Genomic DNA, 27,740 nt, shown 5'->3' on the forward strand with positions numbered 1-27,740 from the left:
TATTACCAGCGAGTTTCAAGCCGCAGTTCACATCTACTGCAGCGAATATGCTGCTGTGAGTGAGCACTAACAGTTACGTACCAGCCACATGAAAAAAAAATAAAGTGGAGAAAAAATAATCTTCACATATTTGCGTGGGTCGGGACTCGATCTTGCTTCAGCAAAAACAGTTACACCACTAACCACCTGTCTAGCTCTGTGAGCCACTCAAGCTCACAGGTGACAGCCGTTTCACTGCATATCAGTCAATTACGTCACTACATGTAACGTTTTGACTCGAGCTGATCTGAGACAACTGGTTACCATTGAAAATACACAGACAATGCCTCGGTGTTTATTGTTCTCTTTCCTCCAGTCTAATCAACATATTCAGCGCTACTTCTCTCCGCACAACACTACACACTATGACAAAGCCTGTCGTGTTGAGAAAGTGATTAAATAACTCGGAAATACTGTCAAAATACGCTAAACAATATGTAAACAAAAGCGAAACACTTGAGCCACTGCATGTGTAGGCTACATGGTTGAAAAGTACTACTTGCATTTAATCACATTACTGTATTGCGAATGTTTTGTGTACTTACATTTCTTTACACTTCTCTACAGATCTTATAAAACGCACAACGTATTTATTGGCGTGCATTAAAAGAAATGTTCACTTGAAGTCGCCGTGGTTCGCGGAAGAGATGTTACCTCTGAGTCTATCTGTTTCTGCCGCTGTGACTATGATGCGTTCAAGGGAACAGGGCAGCGTCGGACGTGAGTCGATTGTCGATTTAGATTTCGTGTGCTGACATATTTTATCATTGCCCTTCCTATACGTTTTCATTAAAACTAGTTTGACATTCACAGAAAAAACTGACATGTCTATGACAGAAAATCATTCTGGACTAATGTTCAAAAAGAGATTGATAATTTTCTTGCCATTTAGATCGCCATGGACCCAAAACTGTTTAGTTTGTCAGTTTTTTCTGTGAATGTCAAACTAGTTTTAATAAAAATGTATACCTTTACAAAGGGCAATGATAAAATATGTCGGCACACGAAATCTAAAGCATCAGACCATTCTATAAATACATTTCAAACAATCGACTCACGTCCGACGCTGCCCTGTTCCCTTGAACGCATCACCAGGCAGAAACAGATAGACTCAGAGGTAACATCGCCTCTTCCTTGAACCACGGCGACTTGAAGTGAACATTTCTTTTAATGCACGCCAATAAATACGTTGTGCGTTTTATAAGATCTGTAGAGAAGTGTAAAGAAATGTAAGTACACAAAACATTCGCAATACAGTAATGTGATTAAATGCAAGTCGTACTTTTCACCCATGTAGCTACAAGCAGTGGCTCAAGTGTTGCGCTTTTGTTTACATATTGTTTAGCTATTTTGACAGTATTTCCGAGTTAGTTCATCACTTTCTCAACACGACAGGCTTTGTCATAGTGTGTAGTGTTGTGCGGAGAGAAGTAGCGCTGAATATGTTCATAGACTGGAGGAAAGAGAACAATAAACACCGAGGCATTGTCTGTGTATTTTCAATGGTAACCAGTTGTCTCAGATCAGCTCGAGTCAAAACGTTACCTGTGCTGACGTAATTGACTGATATGCAGTGAAACGGCTGTCACCTGTGAGCTTGAGTGGCTCACAGAGCTAGACAGGTGGTTAGTGGTGTAACTGTTTTTGCTGAAGCGAGATCGAGTCCCGACCCACGCAAATATGTGAAGATTATTTTTTCTCCACTTTATTTTTTTTTCATGTGGCTGGTACGTAACTGTTAGTGCTCACTCACAGCAGCATATTCGCTGCAGTAGATGTGAACTGCGGCTTGAAACTCGCTGGTAATATGCTGTGTATGTTTGTGAATTTGTGACGAATCTGCTGAGGGAGCGCAAAACAGCTGCAGCTGTTCAGTACGGTAACCAGTTAAATTGAAACCAGTTGGGCCACAACACCGGCAACCACAGTCTCTGCCCCATGTACTCCTCCACCTACAGTACGTACTGTATCTATTTTTGAATTAGGTGTGACAGAGACAGTACAAGATGGCAACTGTTACGTCTATTTTCGGATTAGTGAGGATCATGAATGTATCTCTGTAGTTTTTTTCTGTTTTGTTATTGTTGTTTTTCAGTTCTTTGTGGCACTTTTCTGTGGTTGTCTTGGTTTGTTTTGTTGTGGTCACGTTGCATTACTTTGTATGTTTTTCCTGAAATATATTAGTTTGAGTGGGGTCTCCGTTCAGTGAGATGACTGTCTTAGATGGTTTGTGGCTCCTTTACCCTGCTTTATTCTCTGTTTAAACAAGATGGCGTCTGTGTTCAAATCATGCTTCTACTGCTAGCCAGATTCACAACAGCTACCTCCAGCTTGGCAGGCATTTTCCAGCTTTTTGACTGATATTTTTAGACAAACCATGTACTCGTATTATATACACATTCAACCCATCAAATGAAAGAAGAAAGTCTCTTATAAAAGTATAACAGAGTTAGTCCCGCCCCCCGGTCGCAACTAATGTGTAATGTGAAGTAAATGAGGAGGGACAAATACATTATACTTTTATATCTCTCCAAATGCGTTTTTCTTCGTCAGTGTTCCTCAATCACACCTAAAATGTCAATGACAACCAAGTTCATTCTATTTCTCTGATGACCGGATCTTCAAGGGCTTAAATATATGTAATATGGAAAAAACTCCTCCTCCCCTAATCTTATCTCACTCAACCTTTGAACGCATACAAGCTCTCCTCCTCCCTTTCCGCTACTGTTATCAGGTCGATGACTGCAAAGTGTTCAGGAATGATGATGGCGCAGCAACAAATTCAACTACGAGGGAAACACGACTAAACTTTACTCAGAAGCAATAATTGGACATCAAAAAGGGATTATTGATCATTCGCAGGTGAGTGTCCAGATTCAATTTTTGGAACATAAACTGATTTGAAACCAGTTTTAGTTCTTTGCTGGTGCTTTATGCCTTTGTCTGTGGTCACGTTTTGGTAGCATGTTAGTACTACAACTCAATTACAACTCACAATTAAGGGGTATGTAAATTGATTAGGCTCATAGTGAAAACTCATTTCAGAATGTCTTCTTGTTGATGGGTGCTTTTCCTGGTAAAAATGGGTTAGTTTAGGTTTTTGTTGATCCAGGCTGAATATCAGTTTCCCTGAATATTCTAATTTAGACTCGTCTGGGACCATAGTCCAGCAAGAGAGAGCTTTCTGGATTGAATGTAAAACAAATTTGAAGTGGTTTCTCTGTGATTCTGACAAAGTTTTAATGATGATTTTTAATCTTGGCACACTAGCTGTTATACCGCCATTTCAGATTCCACTTGATAGTTAAATATTAACAGGAACAGAAAATGTCTTCCTGGGTCCATGTTTACTAGTTAATTTTGGCATTGAGTTCAGGAGAACAAGCTAAATGAGTTTGAGGCTAGAATGGTGACATTATACATTTACTGTATTACAGTACAGTATAAGTGTACCAATGTGGAAAGTACCAAAACTGTAGTCAAGAACAGTATGATTTTATTTGAGTAAATGGGCTTATATGGTTACTTAAATTCCACATTGTTATTCTCTTACCCTAGAATTTTAAGGTTATGAATCCGATAGAGTAGGCCTGTATAAGGAGGGATGCAATTATTTCTACAGTTTAAACATGTAGGCAACAACATTTTTGCAGCAAAATATATTTTTTATTGTCTTTTTTATAACCCATTTCCGGCAAGTGAATGGGGAAATTACTGTGTGCAAAGTAGTTGCAAGAGTCTGCGCATGCCACAAGTGATAGTAATGTAATAAAGCTAATGTTAAACAATATTTTGCCAAGGTTGGCAGGTCTGTTATCTTGATATCCTTAAGTCCTTCCTCATAGCACAGGCCTCCGGTTGTTAGTCTCTTGAGGGTTTTGGCTGAGGTGTTGGAACCTGATATCAGTGGTGACAAAGGTTCTCCTGAAGGTCATGAGAAATGATTTAAGGTCATTCTTGTTCATTTTTGATTAAAAAGAAACTGTAAAATAATTGATAAGTAACTACTAACTAGCTACTACAGCTTTTGAACACCATTTAAAATGATGTATTTTGTTATAATGCATTGTAAGTGTAAGTGCATTGTAAGATTTTACTGAGCTGAAAAGCTGAGTGTGATCATTTATTGTGTTATTCATTTGTAACAGATTTGAGTGTGACAGAGGCTAAACTCTATTCTCTCTTCCCTCCAGGTGAATTAGTCCTGATTTCCTCAGAGCTCACAATGGCAGCTGCAGCACCAGGTGAGTCAGTGAAGCATCATATGATAATTCATACTCGTAGCTGGATGGAAAATAATGTGATCATTCAGTGGTTCCAATGATCAGGGATCTGATACCTGTAACTAACAAGTGTAACTATTTCTTTAACATATCTGGAGTGCCACCAATAGGCTACTCAATAACTTCAGATCAAATAAATAATAAGTGTGATTGAAATGATAAATCATAATTTTTAGTGGAGCCTATTAACCTTCAATTATTTTAGATTTTAACCATTGTTAATCAGATATTACATTAAAAATTGAAGATTGAATTGAATGAACAAATTATTTTTTATTTCTGTGTCCTTATAGTTAAAGATGAAGATGCACCTCTGAAGCGTAAAAGCAGCTTGGAATGGCTGCCACCTAAGAGTGAGTGAAACTGAACTGAACCACAGTGTTTTCAGACTACAATGATGGTGTGTTTCCATTATTATTGGATTTTAGCAGCTGGGCAGAAGTCTAGAAATATTTTAATGATTAAAGGTTATAGCTACAACTTTTTCATCGAAAGGATGAATTTTTCAAAAATAATGCATCCACAGAATGTCTAGAGGGGCGCAGAATAAAAGTATTAATTTTACTGAATTTTTTAAAAATAGTATATAAATAATTGTTTAATAAATTTTGGCGGGTCCAAAATATGTAAATATTTACATCTGGTTACGTTGGCAACGTCGGCATGGTATGATCTCTGTGGCAACAGCATTAGAATGTTGATGTCATGTGTAACTGCTGTAACTGGCGACCAGTACAACGGAAGTTTGGAGCGAGAGCAGGCCAAGAGTACCCGTATGCAGGGACAAGAGCGCCGCCATTAGCTCAGCTGATCCATACCGGAAGTCATGACCGGAAGTTGCTCTTCTTCGTGTGTATCATTTCTCAGATAAAAAAAAATAACTAAGTAACTCAAATGGTCCATGATAAAAAAAAATTTTTCCAGCGAATATCTTAGTTACAACATGATTGAGCTAACTAAATATTTTTTTGCATGGATCGTTTATTGAGTTATTAAAAAACGCTGTTAACGGCTAACGGCTAACGGCTAGCGGCGCTCCTGCTGACAGCAGACCAGGAGAGAGAGAGAGAAAAAAGAAATGAAATGTCTTTGGTGGGTGCTTTGGTTGAGTTTAGGCAATGAAGAAAGGAGTTGGTTAAGTTTAGTAAAAAGAGCAGGTAGAGGCTAGACAGGCCAGAGAGAGAGAGGGGGTTCTTAGAATAACATAGAAATAGGCTAATATACACAAAGAAAAGCAACTTCCGGTCGTGACTTCCGGTATGGATGAGCTGAGCTATGGCGGCGCCCTTGTCCAAGCACATGGGTCCCTCTCGAGCAGGCAGTGTGAGTTCTACACCTACTGGCCAGGAGGAATTAAACTTGTAGCTATCACCTTTAAATATTATAACTTTTATCATGCACATGCAGGGTTCAAAATTAGCGGTCGCCAGTCGCCAGTGGCGACTAACTTTGATGCTTTGGCGAGTAAAGGAAGCCGGCTGACTGGCCACTCTGGCGAGTGAAAAAAATCCAACTACTTCGTTGTTGTTACTGTTTCTCCTGACCCGGCTGTGAGGCTTGGGTTGTGAGCCGCTGTCGTGCAGATCTTAAAGCTCACAACATGCCGTATAGCAATGATTTGTGACCGATTACAACACTCGCGGCGCATGTGTGTATTCCTCTCTCTTCAGTCTGGTGTTTGGCTGCACTTTCAATAAGAAAAGTTCCATATGAGCGCGATCAGCTGAGACAGAGCACAATGGATGTGGCATTGATCAGATATCGCAGCGCACATATGTATTTAACGGCAAAAAAAACATCGCTCCAATTTTTTTTTTTTTTTTTTGCCGTTAAATAAACATGTGCGCTGCGATATCTTTTTTTTTTTTGTAATTCAAGTTTTTATTTCTTTTATCTCTGGTGTATGACATTAGAACATTTTACATTTTCAGACATCTTATGCACGTTACATGAGGTGTCAGTGGCATAGAAAAACAAAAATAAAATAAGAATACCACATAAATTATGTAAATGATATAAATGATGCGATGATGTAATGATGTATAGGGGACATATTGATGCATTCACATAGCTGGAAAACATATACATACAATAGGTGGATACATACATGTTGAATACACTCAGAAAAAGGTGTTCAAGCTGTAGGATCATCAGTCATGGTGATGTGAGTCCAAAACAAGTCCCAGACTGGTGCCTTGACCTTATTCTTGTTATTCATCTTGTCGAGCATAACTTCATATGAAGCTGTTTTAACCATAATGTTTATCCACTCTTTTAGTTCAGGGGCTTTAGGTGTTTTCCACAGTTTAAGTATTGCCCTGGCAGCCGTTGTAGTCCCTGCCATGATTACAGAGAACTCTCCACTTGATATGTTTACTATTTGGCTTCTGTCTGCTAATAGACATAACCTGGGAGATAACGGTATGTCACTGCCCAGCCATTTGCTCAAATTGTCCAGGACTGTTTTCCAAAAAGGCTGAATGACAGGGCACTCCCAGATACAATGTAACAAAGTACCTATGTCTTTCTGGCATTTCCAACACAAGTTATTGTTCATTATGCCGGCTCTATTTAGTCTTTGTGGAGTCCAGTAGTATGTGTTATTTTGTATTGTGTAAATTTCCCTTTAGCTTCCCTAATGAATTTCCCGTTGTTAGATATGATTCTCGTCCATTCCTCCTCATCCATCAGACATCCCAGCTCCCTCTCCCATATCGTTTTCAGGCTCTGACAGCTATCGCTGAGCAGTTGGTTTGTTGTTCTATAAAATATAGAGGCTCGGCGATGCTCCACAGGCAGCATGAAATAGTCCGTGATGTGGTTTCCATCTTTATACTGAATCTTGGATGTAATACAGTCTCTGATCTGTAGATATTTCCAGAAATGCTCCTTTCCCTTAAGATTGTATTTTGTTTTTATATCAAGGAAAGACATAAACACACCTTCCTCATATACAGTAGATCAGCAACATGACATAGTCCATTGAGGTGCCATTCCTTCCAATATACTGATTTCTTCCCAATGCTTATCATGGGGTTGTGCCACAGAGAAGAATATCTTTGTTTACAATGTGATAGTTTATGCATTTTATGTATTTTGATCCAGATCTCTTTGGAGTGAGCCATAATAGGGTTCACTACATTACGAGTAGACTGGGATAATCTCTCAATAGGAGTGAAAGGGGATGATATCTTATTTTCAATAGTAACCCACTCTAGCTGGTTGTCCTTATTCCAGTGTTTGGCTAATTTGGCCATTTCAAAGGAGACATAATATAATCTCAGGTCTGGCAACCCAAGTCCTCCTCTGTCTCTAGGAGAGCACATTTTACTGAATTTAATTCTGGGTCTTTTCCTGTCCCATAAAAATTCTTTAATTATTGTATCATACTGTTTAAAGATCTGAGGTGATACGTTTACTGGTAACATCATAAGCACATAATTAATTTGCGGAGAGACCACCATCTTTATCACATTGACCTTTCCCCATAATGTAAGATTAAGTTTCCCCCATTTATCCAAATTAGTTCTAATTTTTTGCAATAAAGGTTCTAAATTTAGTGAAGGTATTTCCTCCACTTCACTACTGAGTTTGATTCCCAAGTATTTCATCCCTTTTGATATCCATTTAAAGCCGAAATTTGTCAGTACATTGGAATTGCATAAACCAGATATAGGCATAGCTTCCGACTTTGTCCAGTTAATTTTATATCCTGATAATTTAGAATAAGATTGTATCGTGTTCATCAGGTGTGGTATCGAGTTTAATGGGTCTTTTATCAGCATCAAAATATCGTCCGCATATAATAATAGTTTGTGCTCTTTCCCTCCTCCTTCCACCCCTCTAATAGCTGCATTAGCTCTGATGGCAATAGCCAATGGTTCCAGTACAATATTAAAGGCCCCATGGCATGAAAAATGTGATTTTGGTTATTTTTTCATGCTTGGGGAGGTCTCTGGGCCACGTATATACTGTCCCATGCATCAAACTGGTCATAAACGGAGAAACACACACCGCCCATTTGTAGGAACTGTCTCTTTAAGACGAGCAGATAGCACTTCCTCCTTTCTGTGATGTCACACACAAGGTAACTCTGCCCACCGTGACCAGTTGTTATTTTTCAATTTCTATGAATGCAGCTTAGGTTTCAGTTACTTGCCTGTGATTGGCCCGACCACATGCCACTCTAAAACAGTCAGCCAATCAGAGGAGTGGTTCTCATTCTCTCTTCTGATTGGCCAAATGACCTGTGCCTGTTAGAACTCCAGAAAGAGGCAACAGAAAGGGGCAATATAGACGATATTAAGCAGATCACAGGTACTCAAAACCAATGATACATCTTGTTAGGGATATCAGCAGGTAAATAAACCCAGAGAAAAGTGCACAGCATGGGGCCTTTAAACAGCAATGGCGACAAAGCGCAACCCTGTCGAGTGGCTCTGGTGAGGTTGAAAGAGGGCGAGATTACACCATTTGTTATCACCGCTGCCTTAGGGTTTTTGTAGTTCTAATCCATTTAATAAAGGTTGGTCCAAAACCAAAATGTGACAAGGCTGCAAATAAAAATTCCCATTGAACTCGGTCGAATGCCTTCTCGGCATCAAGCGAGAGGGCAACGACCGGTTCTTTTCCTGTCCGATTCAACCAAATTAGGTGTAGTAATCTTCTCATATGGTCGGTCGAGGACCTATTTTTCATAAATCCGACTTGGTCAGAGTGTATAATATTCGGCAGAGCCTTCTCTAGCCAGGATTTTAGTCAGGATCTTACAGTCCAGGTTTATCAAACTTAAAGGTCGGTAGTTAGCGGGATTTGTGGTGTCCCTATCCTTTTTAGGTATCACTGATATTAAGGCCTCATTAAATGTTGGGGGAAGAGTTCCTGTTTTGAAAGCTTCATTGTATATCTCTTGCAATATTGGAGCCAGGATATCTATATACTGCTTGTAGTATTCCACAGGGAATCCATCAAGGCCCGGTGATTTCCCTGATTTCATACATGAAACTGCATTCCTGATTTCATTCTCTGTTATTAAATTATCTAATAATTCCACCTGTTCAGGTGACAGTCTAGGCAGATTAATGTTAGAGAAAAATCCCATCAACTCTTCTTGTGTGGGGTTGATGTCTGATGTATATAGTTCTTTGTAGAACTGTTGGAAGACCTCACTTATTTCTTTTGTTGAGGAAACTATTTTATCTCCCTTCTTAATTGCTGGTATTACACTGTAGGAATTTTGTTGTTTTAATTGTCTAGCAAGCAGCTTACCTGTCTTCTCTCCCCCTTCATAGAAATTTGTGCCCAGCCTAAATAAAGCGTACTCCACTTTTTTATTATAAATTTGTTGGAGTTGGAATTTAAGCTTACATATATCTCGATATAATTTATCTGAGAAGTTTTTTGATAATTCTATTTCCCGACTACTGTCTCAGATTCCAACTCTTTTATTCTCTTCATATCCTCTTTTTTCTTTTTGGATGAATGTGCTATAATTTTTCCCCTAATGTACGCTTTTGATGCTTCCCATTCCATCGCTTTTGAGGTTGCGCTGCCAGCATTAATTTCAAAAAAGGATATAAGATCGTCCTTTAAAGACAAGTTGAAGGATTCATCCTGTAATAAATATGTATTCATCCTCCATCTACCTTTTTTCTCAGTGTCAGTATTTATGTCAATGCTAAGTTCGACTGCTGCATGATCTGAGAGAGCCATTGCTTTAATCTTGCAATTAACAACTTGTTTTATTATTGTGTTGGCTATCAAAAACATGTCAATCCTGGAATAGGATTGGTGGCAGTGTGAATAAAAAGTATATTCTCTGTCACTGTGATTTATCAGACGCCATATGTCCACCAATCCCATATCCTCACTCATCATATGTATCGCAGCTCTATCCTTAGACGTTATTGGACCACTAAATTTGCTCCTATCCAAAAAGGGATCTGAAACTTGGTTGAAATCTCCTGCTAATATTATCTGGCCCTCTATGTCACCCAGTGTCTTGTTTACTTCATGGAAAAAGTTTGGATCTCCCTTGTTTGGGGCATAAATGTTGCAAAGCGTCATCTTAGTCCCATTTATCAGTGCCTGTACGCATATCATTCTGCCCTCATCATCTTTAACCTCCTTAAGAAAAGAGAAACTCAAATTTTTATTCACCAATATGATTACCCCGTTCCGTTTGGTAGAGAAAGAACTATGAAAAATATGTCCGACCCAGCTCCGTTTCAGTTTGAGTGCTTCTTCTTTTACAAAGTCTGTTTCTTGTAAAAAAGCGATGTCAGTATTATTATGTTTTAGATAAGTCAATACCTTCCCTCTTTTTACAGGATTTCCACATCCATTGATGTTCCAGCTTATGCATGTGACATAATTCCTAGTCATATTTTAGTATGAAAGAAAACGTATTGTGAAATTCTGATGCTGTGTCCCCTATTAATGCATCATGTAATGTCAACATCTCACTTTCCTCTCTATCAGTAGCTGTCATCACCAGGTGCAACTCTGTGTAAACCACTTTATGAACAGTGTTGTTAACTTTAACACTTTCATGAAAGAAAAAGAAAAAATACAAAAAAACAAACTTAAACAAGCCCCACAAAACGTTAACTGGGGCGCCTGGCTTTTCTCCAGCCATACTAAAACAAAAGAAAAACAGAAGAAGAAAGAAAAACAACGGACGTTTTGGTCCGTGGGTTATTACACCTCTAGCCAGTCTGGCTTTCTGCTCAGGCGGTACAGGATCAGACCCAGACCCCCACCAATATCTGTTACACACACGGTCCACTTTTAGATCAGTCTATTTCTCAATGTCCACGTCATCTTGTATTGTGCACTGTTTATGTTTTTAAGCGTTCGTGCTTGCTTACCCATTTGAACTGCAGTTCATTTGGATGAATTTTTCCGCCTCCTTTGCGCTCGTGAAGCTCCGGTTTTTCCCTTTCCAAGTGAATCGTAGAGTTGCTGGGTGCGCCAGCGTGTATCTCACATTGAGCTGCTGCAGTGTTTTCTTCGCGGCCGTGTAGGTCTTCCTCTTCTCGGCCAGTTCCCTCGACATGTCTGGAAACACGGAGAGTCTCGCTCCTTCCCACTCGAGACCTCTTTTTATTCTGACAGCCTTCAGAACTTTCTCCCTCGCTGACTGGCGCAGAAATCTGACCAGCACCGGTCTGGGCGGCTGGTTCTCATTGGGGACGGGGGCAAGTGCTCGGTGTGCCCGCTCTATTTCAAATTCACCCTCGACATCCAGACCGAGACCGTCTCTCAGCATTTTCTTCACACATTCTTCCATTGTGCCGTTCGTCCCATATGTTTCTTTCAGCCCCAGTAATCTTACATTGTTTCGTTTGCTGTGATTTTCAAGCATTTGAATGCGATCCCACAAAACTTCCATCTTTCTCTCAACGCCTTCTCCGTCATTCACCAGCCGGCCAGTCGTGTCCTCCAGGTGGGAAATCCGCCCCTCCGCCTCCTCGAGCCTTTCTTGAATGCCGCTCACGGTGTTTTTTAGCTCATTTGTTGTTTCTTTAATAGTTATTATGTCTGCTGCCACTCCCTGTAGCGTGTTATTCATTTTGGAGATTTCGACAAACAAATTCTCCAGGCTTACAGTTTTTTCGGCAGGTTGTTTTGCTGGCTGCATTGGCGACGGCGGGTCTGAAGTTAGCTTAACTTCAGTCGGTGGTGTATTTCTGGTAGCCATGCGGAACGTATCTTTGAAGTACTTCGATGTGGTCGCCATTGAGGTCCAAAAAACACTCTGGTCTGCTCAAGCACGAATCGTGAACGCCAAGGATTGTTGTTTTGCAAAAAAGTTGTGGTTTTTCATGCAGTAAAACATTATAAATATCGGTGGGTGAACGGAGCTCCTCTACTGCGCCGCCATCTTGCTCGGCGTACCCACGTGACCCTGCGCTGCGATATCTGATCAATGCCACATCCATTGTGCTCTGTCTCTGCTGATCGCGCTCATATGGAACTTTTCTTATTGAAAGTGCAGCCAAACACCAGACTGAAGAGAGAGGAGCAGCAGAGCTCCTCTGACAGCTCCTCTGTGGAGCTGCAGGAGAACTGCCACGTCTTTTTTTTTTTTTTTTTTTTTTTATTGCAGTGCCGTTATTACAGGTGATTCACATCTATGTCCGTGTAGCTTCATTTATTGTCTGATCTTCCTTCATGGTGCACAGTGTCAGTCCTCCTGTGAAACTTTTAGCTACTAAATAATATGACTGAAGGGCGAAGGCAGTGGTAGTCTGCACATGTCGACACGCCCCCATGAGTTGATGACATAAGGAGCTAATAAATAAATATATAAATAACTGATAGTATTATTCGGTCAAGTTCTTGTTATAGGTTAATGGTTAACGGTTAACCATGTGCATCCCTAAAATAAACCTTTTAGGAAAAAAAGGCAAACTTGACTCCTTTATTCCACACAAAAATATGCTAATAGCTATGATATGTGTTAAAAATGCTTATGAGTGTATTATAACAGTTCAACACAATGAAATATATACAAAACAGCTATACATAATTTTTGGCCAGTAAAAAATCTTTCTGGCCAGTAGATTTTTAAAGCTCACTAGCCAGTTGGCCAGTGAGCAAAAAAGTTAAAGGGATAGTAGCATATTTTTTAAGTGGGGTTGTATGATCTACAAATAGCCCCTAAGTACTTAAATTGCAGTAGCAGACTCTCTGCACTCCTCCCGTTAGCAACGCCAGCCCATAATAGCCCTGCTCAGAGATTTACAACATACATTGTTGTGAATGGACCCAAAGAAACGGCCTATTTTCGTAGCCTAAAAGAGGTTTTACCTGAAAAAAAAAAACACAGTTCCATTGTTCACTATAATATAATTTTTTCCAGCCACTCAAAGTGCAGGAAAAACGCAGTTTTTATTTGGACCTAACCAACTGCTGATCGGCGGCCGCTAACCCTGGGCCGGAGGGATACGTGAGTTGGTTAGGTCCAAATAAAAACTGGGTTTTTCCTGCACTTTGAAGGGCTGGAAAAAATTATATTATAGCGAATTATATTAACTCTGTTAATTGAATTTGCATCTGTATGAATTTGAACAATAACATAAACTATGAGATATTGTAATCCATTTTATTTCAGTGTCATGTACCAAGAAATATAACAAACCAAGATAAAATAACATGAATTGTTGTTTTGAATTGTTGAATCCCAGACAAAGGCTTTATTTCACTTAGTACCCAGTGTCATGGAGACTTGGGGCCCTAGTTTCCTAGACCGAGCGAAGTCTAAGTGCCGATGAGGCGTGTCCAGATCCATTTTGCAAGTTTGGTGGGCAGCGAAGTCCGATGCAGGCCAGTGCAAGCCCTCCCCTCGTCCCTCCTACCGGCGCAAACGGCAAAGGGGGAGGAGACAGGAGGAGGTGAGAAAGGCGTGAAGTGGGATTAACACAGCCGGATCTTCACCAATCAAATGAGCTCCTCTCCTCACCTTTAACTGCGCCGCGGGCGATGCGCACCGCAAGTTTGTCATTTTATACTTTGACATGGACGGAGGAGACAGCAACGCCAGAGGCCGAACCTCTCCCAGGAGGAAACAGCTGTTTTGGTCCGGAGGTCCAAGCTCAGAGTGGCCGAATAATGAGTTTATTAACCCTCATACAGCGTTAAAAAAAAAAGTTCCTTTAGCGGTATTAGTGGCAGTTTTTGCCATCTAACTTTTAACTGCTGTAAAAATATATCAGATTAATATTTCTTTCTACTTTTTTTGCATAAATCTGTTGAGCAACTTCAGTCCTAATCAAAACTACTAAATATTTAAAAAAAAAAATCAGGATTTTAACCCTTTAAGTGCCAATTTAGAAGATGAAGTCACTGATTTTGGAAGGGGAAAAACACAAAAGTACCTATTTTCAATATAAAAAATGATCGGAGACAGGATTTTTTTTTACCTGCTATCACAGTCTTGGATATGTCAAAGATTAGTAACATAATTGGTTTTGATGCATATTTAGTTTTTGTGCAGCAACAGATTTTCAAAAAAACTATTAGTATAGTATTAGTGGCAGTTTTTGCCAACTAACTTTGACTGCTGTAAAAATATATCAGATAAATATTTTTTTCAAATTTTTTTGCATAAATCTGTTAATCAACTTCAGTGTTGATCAAAACTACTACAAAATTTTAACCCTTTTAATGCCAATTGAAAAAACAAAGTCACTGATATGGGAAAAAATACACACAAAATGAGCTATTTCAATATAAAAAGTGATTGGACAAAGACATTTTTTTCATGCTATCACAGTCTTGGACATGTCTTAGATTAGTAACATCAATGACTTTTATGCATATTTAGTTTTCGTGCAGCAACAGATTTTCTAAAAAAAAATCCTTAGTGGCTGTTTTAGCCCCATTGACTCCCATTATAACCACATGTTTTGAATGCAGAGACATGACACTATATATAAACATGATTTTTACAGTCAGGGTGATCAACCCTGTTCAGAAGGGATCAAATTAGGTAATTTTACTGTTGATCACCTGGTTCACCCATTTACCCATTACATAGGCCTGTTGTATTACTAGCCTAGTTTCTGTATCTGTATAATGGTGTTTATGAGCGTGTGTGTGTGTGTGTGTGTGTGTGTGTGTGTGTGTGTGTGTGTGTGTGTGTGTGTGTGTGTGTGTTGGGTGGAGAGCACAGGGTTAAAATAGAGGGTACGTAACTGCAGGACTGACCTCAGAAGTGTATGTTCAATTAGGTGTGTGACCTTTGTGCACCGACCTTGATATAGCTAAAAAATCAAAACATGCACCCCGGCTCTCAGAACTACAAAGAGTCTACATACAGTAAACAAAAACAAAGTGTAAGTGTGATTATGCAACTGCTGGCCAGGTGGCCTTTTGATCTTGAGAAGAGGAGCCGTGGCACTCAGAACTTCACACACACACACGCACACACACACAAATATGCTCAGCTCCTCTTCGGTTCCGGTGGCGCGGCGTTGCTGCGACACGGACGCTAGAGACGGGCGCCAAGTTTGTCTTTTGTTTTTTTGTTTGTTTAAGTCTGTCGGTGTGCTGAATGTGTTACAATGGGGAACACAAAGACTACTGCGCTGCTTCTGCTGCTGGTGCTGGTTATATCCAGCGTTTACACACAGCATGACGCCAACACCATGCTTCGTGGGGGACACGAGGTGATGCGGACGGGCAGCAGAGAGTGGCTGTTGTCCCTACGGGGAGAAGCCACACCAACGCCGGGCTTGCTGGATGATGTGCCGGAGGAGCTGTTGCGACGGCGTGGAGGCAGGCGCCCACGAAAACGAGGGAAGAGAGGCGGCGTGTTTCATCGACTCCGCCGCAGGTGCAACAAACCACCGCTACCATCAATACTCTTCAGCAACGCTCGCTCCCTGAGGAACAAGATGGAGGAGCTACGCGTGAACACAAAAGTCTGCAATGAATACCGTGAGTCCTGCCTTATGATATACACAGAGACCTGGCTTCAAGCAGACTTTCCCGATGAACTTGCGCAGGTACAAGGCTTTTCTAATGTGCGCATGGACAGGAATAATAACTCGGGGAAATCAAGGGGTGGTGGAGTCTGTGTGTACATTAAGAACTCCTGGTGCTCAAACTTTACAGTTAAAGATACAGTCTGTACACCGGACCTTGAACTTTTATGCTTAAGCCTAAGACCCTTTTATCTACCTAGAGACTATGGGAACATTTTTATTTGTGTCGTTTATGTCCCGCCCAGTGGGAATGCATCCAGAGCTGCCTCACGCATAGCCGATTGCGTTCATCAGCAACTGGAAAATAAACCTGATGCTCCCATATTTGTACTGGGGGACCTAAACCAGTGCAAACTGGACCATGCTCTTCCAGGTTTTCATCAATTTGTAAACAACAGCACACGAAAAAACAAAATACTAGACAAATGCTATGGTAATATTAAGGAAGCATATGTTGCAAAGATCAAACCGCCCCTTGCAAATTCGGATCATAATACCATACAGTTAATTCCTACTTTCAAGTCAGCCCTCAAAAGAAGTAAACCGATTGTGAAGACCGTCAGTGTGTGGCAGGAGGAGAACAAAGAGGAGCTACGTGGTTGTTTCCTGGCCACGGACTGGGATATCTTCTTTGAGGACAGCTGTATTGACAATATTGCAGAAACAATAACTGGGTATATACACTTTTGTGTGGACACTGTAGTGCCAAAAAAGACCATCAAAATATACCCAAATAACAAAGACTACATCACACCTGACATCAGACACTGCCTCAAACGGAAAAGGCAAGCTTTCCGGGACAACAACACAACTGAACTGAAGACCATTCAGAAAGAACTAAAATTCAAACTGAAGGAAGCACGAGAACAACATAGTCTGCGTATTAAAGAAGCTTTCTCAAACAAAAATTCCAAACAACTGTGGGATAGTATGAAAGAAGCTATGGACATGAATTCTAAGAGAGAGTGTATGCAGGTGTTAAATGAGATGGAAAAAGCAAATGAACTCAACAACTTTTATAAACGGTTTGACTGTATGGTGAATGATGGTGTAGAGGTATGTTGTGACACTTTAATGTCATCATGTGACCCAACAGACAGAATTGTGATCGATCCTAGTGCTGTGGCTAAGGTTTTCAAAAAATTACATACTAAGAAGGCCTGCGGGCCGGATGGCATCTCAGCACTTCTTTTGAAAACCTTTGCCGATGAGTTGACTCCAGCTTGGAGTCCTCTGTTCCAACTCTCTGTCGACACACACACCATTCCCACAATATGGAAAAAAGCTGTAATCATCCCAGTCCCTAAAAAACCTTGTCCGCAGGACAATAACGATTTTAGGCCAGTAGCATTAACGTCGACTGTGATGAAAGCACTTGAACGCATCGTGGTAGGGAAGCTACAGGGTGAGGTTGAACACCTCCTGGATCCCTGCCAATTTGCTTACAAGTATGGCTTTGGCACTGATGATGCCTTAAACACCATATCACATTTAATTATTAAACATCTCGAAAATTCTAGAGCCTATGCAAGACTTTTGTTCATGGATTTTACATCTGCCTTTAATACCATACTCCCTCACATCCTTTTAAACAAGCTGGAACAGATGCATGTGAATCCTTACATAATTAAATGGTATTTTTCTTTTCTTACAGGCAGGCAGCAGCAGGTTAAAATCAATTCAACTCTCTCCGAGGTTCAGGTGATTAACACTGGCGCTCCACAGGGTTGCGTCAGTTCGCCTATTCTATTCACACTATATACTAACGATTGTAGGAACTATCACCCGAATAATCATGTTTTTAAATTCTCTGACGACACGGCCATACTGAGTCTACTGACAGTGGACTCAGATATCGCCGTGTACAAGTCAGAGGTAGAAAGATGTGTGCAGTGGTGTGAGGAGCATAATTTGATTTTAAATGTTAAGAAAACAAAAGAAATGCTGTTCGATCCCAGGTCTGTTGGTGATCACAGTCTAGTCTTTCTGAATGAGGAGAGGGTTGAACAGGTTACAGTGCACAAGTATTTGGGCATTTATTTTGACTCTAAGTTACAGTGGGCTCACCATGTAGATTATGTTTGTTCAAGGATCAGCCAGCGCCTGTACTTTTTGCGCAGGCTTAGGGTTCATGGAGTGGATAAAGATGTTATGTTGTTGTTCTACAGAGCAGCCATAGAAACCATCATCCGCTATGGCATTACAACCTGGTTTGGCAACCTGACCATTAAATGTAAAGTACAACTCCAAAACCTGATCAAAAGGGCAGGAAAAATAATTGGCATGTTGCCTCCATCATCTCTCCAGGAGATATTCGAACAAACAGTTATGAAGCAAGGTCAAAAAATCACCTCAGACCCAAATCATATCCTTCACAGGGAGTATGAGTTGATGCCTTCAGGCAGAAGGTACAGGTTACCAAGCTGTAAGCTCAATAGATACAAATTCTCATTTATTCCATTATCAATTAAGTTACTTAATAACAGGAAATAAGTTGTGTGTGTGTGTGGGGGGGGGGGTGGGGGGTGAGCATGTTGTGGGGTGTAAAGAGTAATGTGCAATAATGAGTGTGTTGCTGTATGCAAAGAGGAAAGGGTAATGTGCAATAATGAGTGTGTTGTTGTATGTATGGAGTAATGTGCAATAATGAGTGTGTTGCTGTATGTATAGAGTAATGTGCAATAATGAGTGTGCTGCTGTATGCAAAGAGGAAAGGGTAATGTGCAATAATGAGTGTGCTGCTGTATGTAAAGAGGAAAGGGTAATGTGCAATAATGAGTGTGCTGCTGTATGTAAAGAGGAAAGGGTAATGTGCAATATTGAGTGTGCTGCTGTAGGTATAGAGTAATGTGCAATAATGTTGCTGTAGCAAGGGGTCAGATGGGCATCATAGTATTATTATTGTCTTTTTATTTTTTATATGTATAGGTGATTTCAGGACATTGTGGGGGGCAAGGACCTGGGGGATATGATGGGGATATGGGATATGATGTTGTGTTTGTTTATGGTCTTGATGTACTGTTTTGTTTATGTGTTCATGGCGCCTGGAGTCTCTGGTCTGTCCAAGACGAATTTCTCCCAAGGGAGACAATAAAGACTAACCTAACCTAATCATAAACACTATTATACAGATACAGAAACTAGGCTAGTAATACAACAGGCCTATGTAATGGGTAAATGGGTGAACCAGGTGATCAACAGTAAAATTACCTAATTTGATCCCTTCTGAACAGGGTTGATCACCCTGACTGTAAAAATCATGTTTATATATAGTGTCATGTCTCTGCATTCAAAACATGTGGTTATAATGGGAGTCAATGGGGCAAAAACAGCCACTAAGGTTTTTTTTTTAGAAAATCTGTTGCTGCACGAAAACTAAATATGCATAAAAGTCATTGATGTTACTAATCAAAGACATGTCCAAGACTGTGATAACATGAAAAAAAAATTCTTTGTCCAATCACTTTTTACATTGAAAATAGCTCATTTTGTGTGTATTTTTTCCCATATCAGTGACTTTGTTTTTTCAATTGGCATTCAAAGGGTTAAAATTTAGAATTTTTTTTAAAATATTTAGTAGTTTTGATCAAGACTGAAGTTGATTAACAGATTTATGCAAAAAAAATTTGAAAAAAATATTTATCTGATATATTTTTACAGCAGTCAAAGTTAGTTGGCAAAAACTGCCACTAATACCGCTAAAGGAAGTTTTTTTGAAAATCTGTTGCTGCACAAAAACTAAATATGCATCAAAACCAATTATGTTACTAATCTTTGACATATCCAAGACTGTGATAGCATGAAAAAAAATTTCTTTGTCCAATCACTTTTTACATTGAAAATAGCTCATTTTGTGTGTATTTTTTCCCATATCAGTGACTTTGTTTTTTCAATTGGCATTAAAAGGGTTAAAATTTTGAATTTAAAAAAATGTTTTAGTAGTTTTGATCAACACTGAAGTTGATTAACAGATTTATGCAAAAAAATTTGAAAAAAATATTAATCTGATATATTTTTACAGCAGTCAAAGTTAGTTGGCAAAAACTGCCACTAATACCGCTAAAGGGTAGTAAATTTGCCGACAGTGTAATATTGACCTTTTGAAAATTTCGAAATCATATTTTCAAATTGTATGTAAAAATAAGGTTTGTCAGCAAAAATCATGCCATTTGCTGCAATATAGTGAAAGTTATGGTCAAATTAAGAGGAAAAAGTGACCCCTAGTGGCAGTCTTTGCCGCTAATACCGCAGAAGGGTTAATATCCTTAATCAGGTTTGATCTGATACACTGAGAACCGGTGCTCAGTGTAAGATACAACAACTAATAACTAATAAACTAATAAAGAAACTCACATTTATTCAAACCAAAGATGAGAGGTGTACACTAATCACAACATAAACAAACACCATGCGGGATGAAATCAGCGTAAAGGACGCGCTCTCTCTCTCTCTCTCTCTCTCTCTCTCTTTTTTCTCTGTGATAGAGATGCTGAGTATACTGTAGTAGGCTATATACTCACTATCTGATACCGAGGCTGTTGTGGTGGACTAAGAGAGATGATGATTTGTGTTTTGTTTTTCAATACGGCTGCCTGATGCGGTCGCTCGCGCTAATGAATTAATATGTAAATAAATAAATACAGCGATCATCACAAGGGCAGAGTGGTATCTCAACACGGCAGCGACATGCAGTCATCCACCCTCAGTCCTGCTTGGGACATCCACAGCTGCTTTTCAGTGCCAGTTCGTCCCTGCTGTGTTAATTCAGGTGGAGTTTCCATTACGCTGCCGACAGCCTTTGATCTGACAATCTACAATTTGACAATCTATATAGATATAAATTCACGTGTTGATTCCGTTAGTTGCATTAAATAGTGGTTATTGTGGATATTTATTGCATTGAAATGTGCCTGCACTGTGGAAACCTGCCTGTGAGGTCTTGGTGACGTGTGTGCACTGCAGGTCAGTCAGCCAAACTTCCACTGCACCTGCTGCGCTCCGCCCTGCGCTGAGACTAGACCTGGTTGGAGGTGGCGAGCTTTCAGCGCAACCTCGGCGGGAGATTTTCGCACGAAACTTCCACTGCACCAAGCTGAATCTGTGACGCCTCCCCCTGCTGCGCGGCCACACCTATCTCAGCGCAGCGCGATCTGCCAATCTGCCAATCTGACCTTGCGCTAGGCTGCGCTGGTCGAAACTTGCATTAGACCGGCTGCGTTACCTTGCGCCCAGGGTTTAAAATTAGCACCCGCCACTCGCCAAATGCGGGTAAAAATATGATTTGGCGAGTAAAATTATTAGGTCACTCGCCATTGGCCGGCAGCTGGAATATGCCAACTTCACTATATAATTGTCATCATAAATGCTGAACAGTGAAACGAACACAGTTTACAGCTACAGGAGATCTACCGACTGTGTTTCGAATGTCAGAGTTGTCCCGTTTATCCTCCGTGATTCAACATTTAAGAAAATGTATCAAGTTTTCTGCTGTAACGTTCGCGTTCAGTCGGTCATTCAGAGGAGGCGGTCAGAAGCGAGTGACTTTAGTTTGTGGTAACGTGTTTATGTGGCGACACATCACGATGGTGAGAGGTAGGGTTACACATGTCCCCGACAATATGGAATCATCCCGTATTTGCAGATTAAATAACTCCGTCCTGTTTTGCATCAATACGGGACCGGGTTTGTCTCGTATTTCCGAGTTCACTTGAATGCAGCATCACCCCGCTCGCAACCCTGTGAAGAGGTGCCGTGATCAGGTGAAACTGTGTTTTTTGATCACAGACGAGAGTGGGAGAGATTCAAACACTGGGCTCGACAGTGTCAGTGACACTCTGGGCCGTAAAGTATAGCCTACCCCCGCAGCCCCCGCCCGGAAAGCCGGGTTTCCACCGAATCAACTGTCTTTTTTTTTTTTTTACCGCAACATATGATTCACGTCATGATAACTTCTGTATTTAGGCTATTCAAACTTCCACAGTCCATAGTTCTCTTTGTTTGATATTTCAAAGGAAAGTTGCATCCTTCTATAGGCTACTGTAGGATGAACAGTAGGCAATCTACATTTAAAAAAAAAAAACCAAATAAAAAACCTGTGTTCACACCACTTATTCAGTCTGAATTAAATGTAGGCTAAGTTTCAAAACTCACATCACTAGGCTATATCTTCCTCTGAAAGCCTATTTGTGTAATGTCTGTTGTCATTCCATCAGTTAATCTGATTAAACCTATTTTTTTTATATATATATTTATTGCAACAATTTAGTTTAGGAGGCAGGTGTGTGTTGTTACTTTATGATAGCTGCCTAACTAATGCAATGGGGAAAACACTGCTGATTTTAATGACTTTGTGTTGTGAGCAGTTCAGTGGCCGGTGAAAACATATTTTGGCCGGTAAAATTTTTGACCTACCTGCCATTGGCAGATAGGTCAAAAAGTTAATTTTATACCCTGCTTGCGCCACCAAACTAGGGCCCTTGATGTTTCATGAAAACTAAAGGGATAGTTCACCCAAAATTGAAATTTCACTCATTATCTACTCACCCTGTAGCAACCAAAAACGTAATAATGGCCAATAACGTAATAACAGCCAATAATGTAATAATTTTGGCCATTTTAAATGTAATAACGTGCCAATAATGTAATAAAACTTTTGAGCCAGTAACGTAATAACTTTTTGCCAATAATGTAATAAGTTATTACATTATTGGCTGGTAATAACTGGTGTCGATAATGTAATAATACATAAATATGACTGCAGTTCTTGGAAATAAAAGGATTTTTTGCAGTTTTTGTGCAGTTTGCTAATCAAAAATAGGTAAGCGGATGACATAGTTGTCATATTTATTCATCCAAGATGTACTATCTTTCACCTCTCTCTCTCTCTCTCTCTCTCTCTCTCTCTCACTTCTACCATGCTTAATGATATGTTTGCAAACGGAAGAAGTAAGCATTGTAGGCTATCAACAACCTCCAAAACATAACCAAACTTGTGTATTGAATGGTGTCTGCAGCCAGTTTATGTTTCAGTCATGTATAACTTCCTGCCTCAGACAAATGTGAAATGTGATAATCCCAGCATGGCTCGGAGGAGCAATGGAGTTGATTTGGTTTTACCATTCTCTTTCTATTTGAATTTTTTTTTCAACACGTTGAGCTTAAAGGTCCCGTGTTGGATAAAGTGACATTTTGATGTTTTTTGTTGTCGTTGTTTTTTTTGTTTTTTACAGTGATAATAAAGCAACATAGGTTCTATATTTATACTGTGAAAGTATAAAGGTAGTTTTTTCATTCACAAATGTAAAAAAAAAAAAAAAAAAACTACCTTTATACTGTATGGAGCAATACTGTACAAACATCTACCTTTAGACTTTCACAGTATCAATATAGAACCTAAAGCTGCTTTATCATCATTGTAGAAAAAACAAAAAACAGTGAAATGTCACTTTATCCAAATGGGACCTTTAAGCTCAACGTTTTGATGTAGGCTAGTTCTTAATTTTCAAACATGAAAATCAAAGTTAGACGTATGAAACCTGCAGAGATTTCATTTTAGATCTCCAACAGCTGGTTTCAGTAGTGAGCTATTTGTTGATTGGTGCTGCAAAAGAAAACATTTCTGAATGTGTACAATTGTGCTGCCACTTCATTTGGGTGTTCTGGAGATAACGCTAACCATCAAGTTGGACAAATGATGGCTAAATATGTTAATTTAAAAAAAAAATCAATGGTAAAATCAAATCAACCTATTCCCAATGGTTTGTCTGAGGCAGGAAGTTATACATGACTGAAACATAAACTGGCTGGCAGACACCATTCAATACACAAGTTTGGTTATGTTTTGGAGGTTGTTGATAGCCTACAATGCTTACTTCTTCCGTTTGCAAACATATCATAAAGCATGGTAGAAGTGAGAGAGAGAGAGGTGAAAGATAGTAGGCTACATCTTGGATGAATAAATATGACAACTATGTCATCCACTATACCTATTTTTGATTAGCAAACTGCACAAAACTGCCTTTTATTTCCAAGAACTGCAGTCATATCTATGTATTATTACATTATCGGCACCAGTTATTACATTGTCAAAGGTTTTTTTTAATACTAGGCCAATAACGTAATAACCAGCCAATAATGTAGTAACTTATTACATTATTGGCAAAAAGTTATTACGTTATTGGCTCAAAAGTTTTATTACATTATTGGCATGTTATTACATTATTGGCTTTATTACATTTAAAATGGCCAAAATTATTACGTTATTGGCCGTTATTACGTTTTTGGTTGCTACACACCCTCATGTGGACTAAGGGCTGGGAGAAGTTTCAGAGTCCTCTGTGGCTTCTCTGAGTTACAGGGGGTCTCGGCGTAGCAGTGCATGTCCATATGTCCGTTGCAAGTGGATACCACTTTTCTACGTAACAAAAAGACACACCAAAAAACATCCAAATACCTCCATGCTGCTTGTACGTAATGTCCGTCTTGTATTGAAGCCCCGAAATCAGAAATTGTCCCGAAAAAAATTAAATAAGTCTATATTTCAAGCTTGTTTTGTAGCTGAAGTTTCTCAAAGCTCCTCTTCCCGGTTCGTCCAAATTTGACAAACCGGGAAGAGGAGCTTCCGCTACAAACAAGCTTGAAATATAGACTCTGAAACTTCTCCCAGCCCTTAGTCGACATGATGTTGAGTAGATAATGAGTGAAATTATTAATTATTAATATGTGAAACTATCCCTTAAGTTAGCAATATCACACGATCTTATCTGGGGTTTATTGCTACAAAATTGTACAAACTGAGGCTAGAATAATTTGACTGCATTTAACACAGTTTCCCTTGAATAAATTACCTTGTTTTTCCGTCTTAGTGTCTGAGCTGAGGGTTGTCCTGCTGGGGAACAGCTGGCCTGAGAGGAGTTCAGTGGGGAACTTCATACTGGGAGAGACCAAGTTCAACACTGAAGAAGAACCAGACTGTTGTCAGAGAGTCAGTGGACAGTGGAAGGAGAAAGAAATAGTCCTCATTAATACTCCAGATCTTCTGCATCCAAACATCACTCAAGACAAACTGACAGTGTTTATAAAGGACTGTGTGAGTCTCTCTGATCCTGGACCTCATGTGTTCCTGTTGGTTCTACAGCCTAAAGACTTCACTGAGGAACATAACCTGAGGCTCTGCAGAGTCCTGACACTCTTCAGTGATCAATCATTTGATCATTCACTGGTTCTGATATCAACACCCAGAGAGGAGAGTTCAGGTGAAAACTACATGAACCATCGACCATTAAAACACATGATTACAATCTGTAGATACAGATACTTGAAGCAGGAGAACCTTGAACCTCCAGAGCTGTTAACAAGAATGGATAAAATTGTAAAGAAAAACAATGGACATGTGAGCTGTGATGTTTTTGATGATCAGGATTCAGGTTTAACTATGACACCAAAGTCTGAACCCATGAAACCAGCTCTAAACCTGGTTCTGTGTGGGAGGAGAGGAGCAGGGAAGACTTCAGCAGCTGAGGCCATTTTAGGTCAGACAGAGCTTCATTCAGTCTCCAGCTCATCAGAGTGTGTTAAACATCAGGGAGAGGTGTGTGGACGTCAGGTTTCCCTGGTGGAGCTTCCTGCCTTGTATGGAAAACCTCAGGAGGAAGTGATGAAGAAAGCGTTCAGGTGTATCTCCCTCTGTGATCCTGAGGGCGTCCATGGCTTCATCCTGGTCCTACCTGTGGGTCCCCTCACTGATGAAGACAAAGGAGAGCTAGAAACCATCCAGAACACATTGAGCTCTCCAGTCAATGACTTCACCATGATCCTGCTCACTGTGGAGTCAGATCCTACAGCTCCAGCTGTTGTTAACTTTGTCAGAGATAACAGAGACATCCAGGAGCTCTGTCAGAGCTGTGGAGTAAGATCTGTTGTTGTCAACATCAAGGACAAACAGCAGATCCCTGAGCTGTTGGACACTGTGGACAAGATGGGACCTGACAAAGGTGACGCACAGAGCTACACAATAGAAACATTTGCTGATGTTCAAATAGAAAAAATCACCCGACTGCAGACTGAACTGAAGGAGTGGCGAAGAAAAGACACAGTCAGTGGTAAGTACTGGTACATAAATAGATATACGCTGAGAACTTGAATATTTTTTGCTACAGTTTTAAGACAGTATGACAGTTGATTTCCATTAGGTGTAAGCATTGAAATTATAAACAAACAAATAAATAAATGTAATAATTAAAAAATGTAATGTAATGAGTGTTTAATATGTAACATTTTCATTCTTTGATAACATTGCAAAAACATTTTTTTATCCTTGTAATTTTTTTTTAACTTTGTCTTAAATTAACTCAAAGCCTTCATTTTTACACAGGTGATGATGACAAGAAGTGTCTCAGGATTGTACTGATAGGGAAGACTGGAAGTGGAAAGAGCTCCACTGGAAACACCATTCTGGAAAGAAGAAATTTTAAAGCTGAACTGAGTCAAATATCAGTCACTAAATGTTGTGTGAAAGCTCAGGGTGAAGTGGACGGTCGTCCTATTGTTGTTGTCGACACTCCTGGTCTATTTGACACAACCTTGTCCCATGAAGAGGTTAATGAGGAGATGGTGAAATGTATCAGTCTTCTGGCTCCAGGTCCACATGTCTTCCTGTTGGTGTTACAGATCGGAAGATTCACACCAGAAGAGAAGGAGACACTGAAACTCATCAAGAAAGTGTTTGGGAAGAATTCAGAGAAGTTCACCATCATTCTGTTAACTGGAGGAGATAAACTGATACACGAGGATCTGACTGTTGAAGAGTACATAAAAAACAAATGTGATGATTCCTTTAAGAAGTTGATCTCTGACTGTGGAGGAAGATACCATGTGTTTAATAACTATGATAAACACAATCACACACAAGTCAAAGAGTTGATGAAGAAGATCGACACCATGGTGAAGAAAAATGGAGGAAGCTGCTTCACTAATGAGATGCTGCAAGAGGCTGAAGCAGCAATACAGAAAGAAGTAGAGAAGATCCTGAAGGAGAAAGAGGAAGAGATGAAGAGAGAGAAGGAGGAACTACAAAGAAAACATGAGGAAGAAAAAGAAGACATGAGAAGAAAAATAGAAGAACAGAGAGTAGAAACTGAACGAGAGAGAAAACTGAAAGATAAACAACTCAAGGAAATGGAGGAAAATATAAAGAAGGAACGTGAAAAGAGAAAGAGAGTACAGAAAGACAGAGAGGAAGAAGACAGGAAGAAGAGAGAACAGGAAGAAATTCAACGACAACAGTGGGAACAAAAAATAAAAGATCTGGAGGATGAAATAAGATCAGAATCAGAGTCAAAGGAAACCATTAACAGAGAGCTGGAGGAGAGTAAAGAGGAGATGAGAAAACAACAGGAAGGCTGGGAGAAGACACAAAAAGATTGGTGGGTAAAACGAAAACAAGAAGATGAACAAAGACTACAGGAAGAACAAACAAGACTCAGAAAACTCCAGGAAGAATATGAACAAGAAAGAGAAAAATTTGAAAACAGAAGAAAAGAATTGGACAGAATGAGAAGAGAACAGGAAGAGAATGAGGGTAAAGAATCAGAGGAAATTTATAAGACAGAATTGAAAAAGGTGAAGAAGAAGTACGAGGAGGAGGCCAGAAAACAAGCTGAAGAATTCAATGAGTTCAGAGAGAAAAAGGAGGAGGACTTTGCAGCTCAGATAGACAAATACAAGAAGGAAGTGATGGATCTGATGCAACAGAATAAGAAAAACATGGAGGAGAAACAGAGAGAATATAAAAACCTACAGGATCTCTCAGAACACAAAGAAAAAACTCTAAAACAATGTATGGATGAACTGCATGGCAAACATAAAGAAGAGATGAGTGAGTTGGTTCTGCAACTTCTTTCTGAAAAGACAGAAAACAGGAAAGAAA

At 39.8% G+C, this 27,740-nt stretch overlaps 1 protein-coding gene across 1 annotated transcript in view; it reads left to right on the plus strand.

Annotated features, from left to right (window-relative positions):
• Nucleotides 1-2,790: 2,790 nt before the first annotated feature.
• Nucleotides 2,791-27,740, plus strand: part of LOC310991891 (uncharacterized protein) — a gene marked incomplete at its 3' end in the record, with an annotated part of 147,902 nt that continues 122,952 nt past the window's right edge. Inside the window, exons 1-3 of the mRNA XM_083979822.1 lie at nt 2,791-2,901; nt 4,233-4,283; nt 4,616-4,675. Of these exons, the coding sequence (XP_083835948.1) occupies nt 4,265-4,283; nt 4,616-4,675 (79 nt within the window). The 5' untranslated portion in view covers nt 2,791-2,901; nt 4,233-4,264. The remainder of the gene's footprint in view (nt 2,902-4,232; nt 4,284-4,615; nt 4,676-27,740) is intronic.

This window comes from Trachurus trachurus (genome assembly GCF_905171665.1).
Source record: "Trachurus trachurus genome assembly, chromosome: 9".
In the NCBI taxonomy this organism is placed as follows: Eukaryota; Metazoa; Chordata; class Actinopteri; order Carangiformes; family Carangidae; genus Trachurus; species Trachurus trachurus.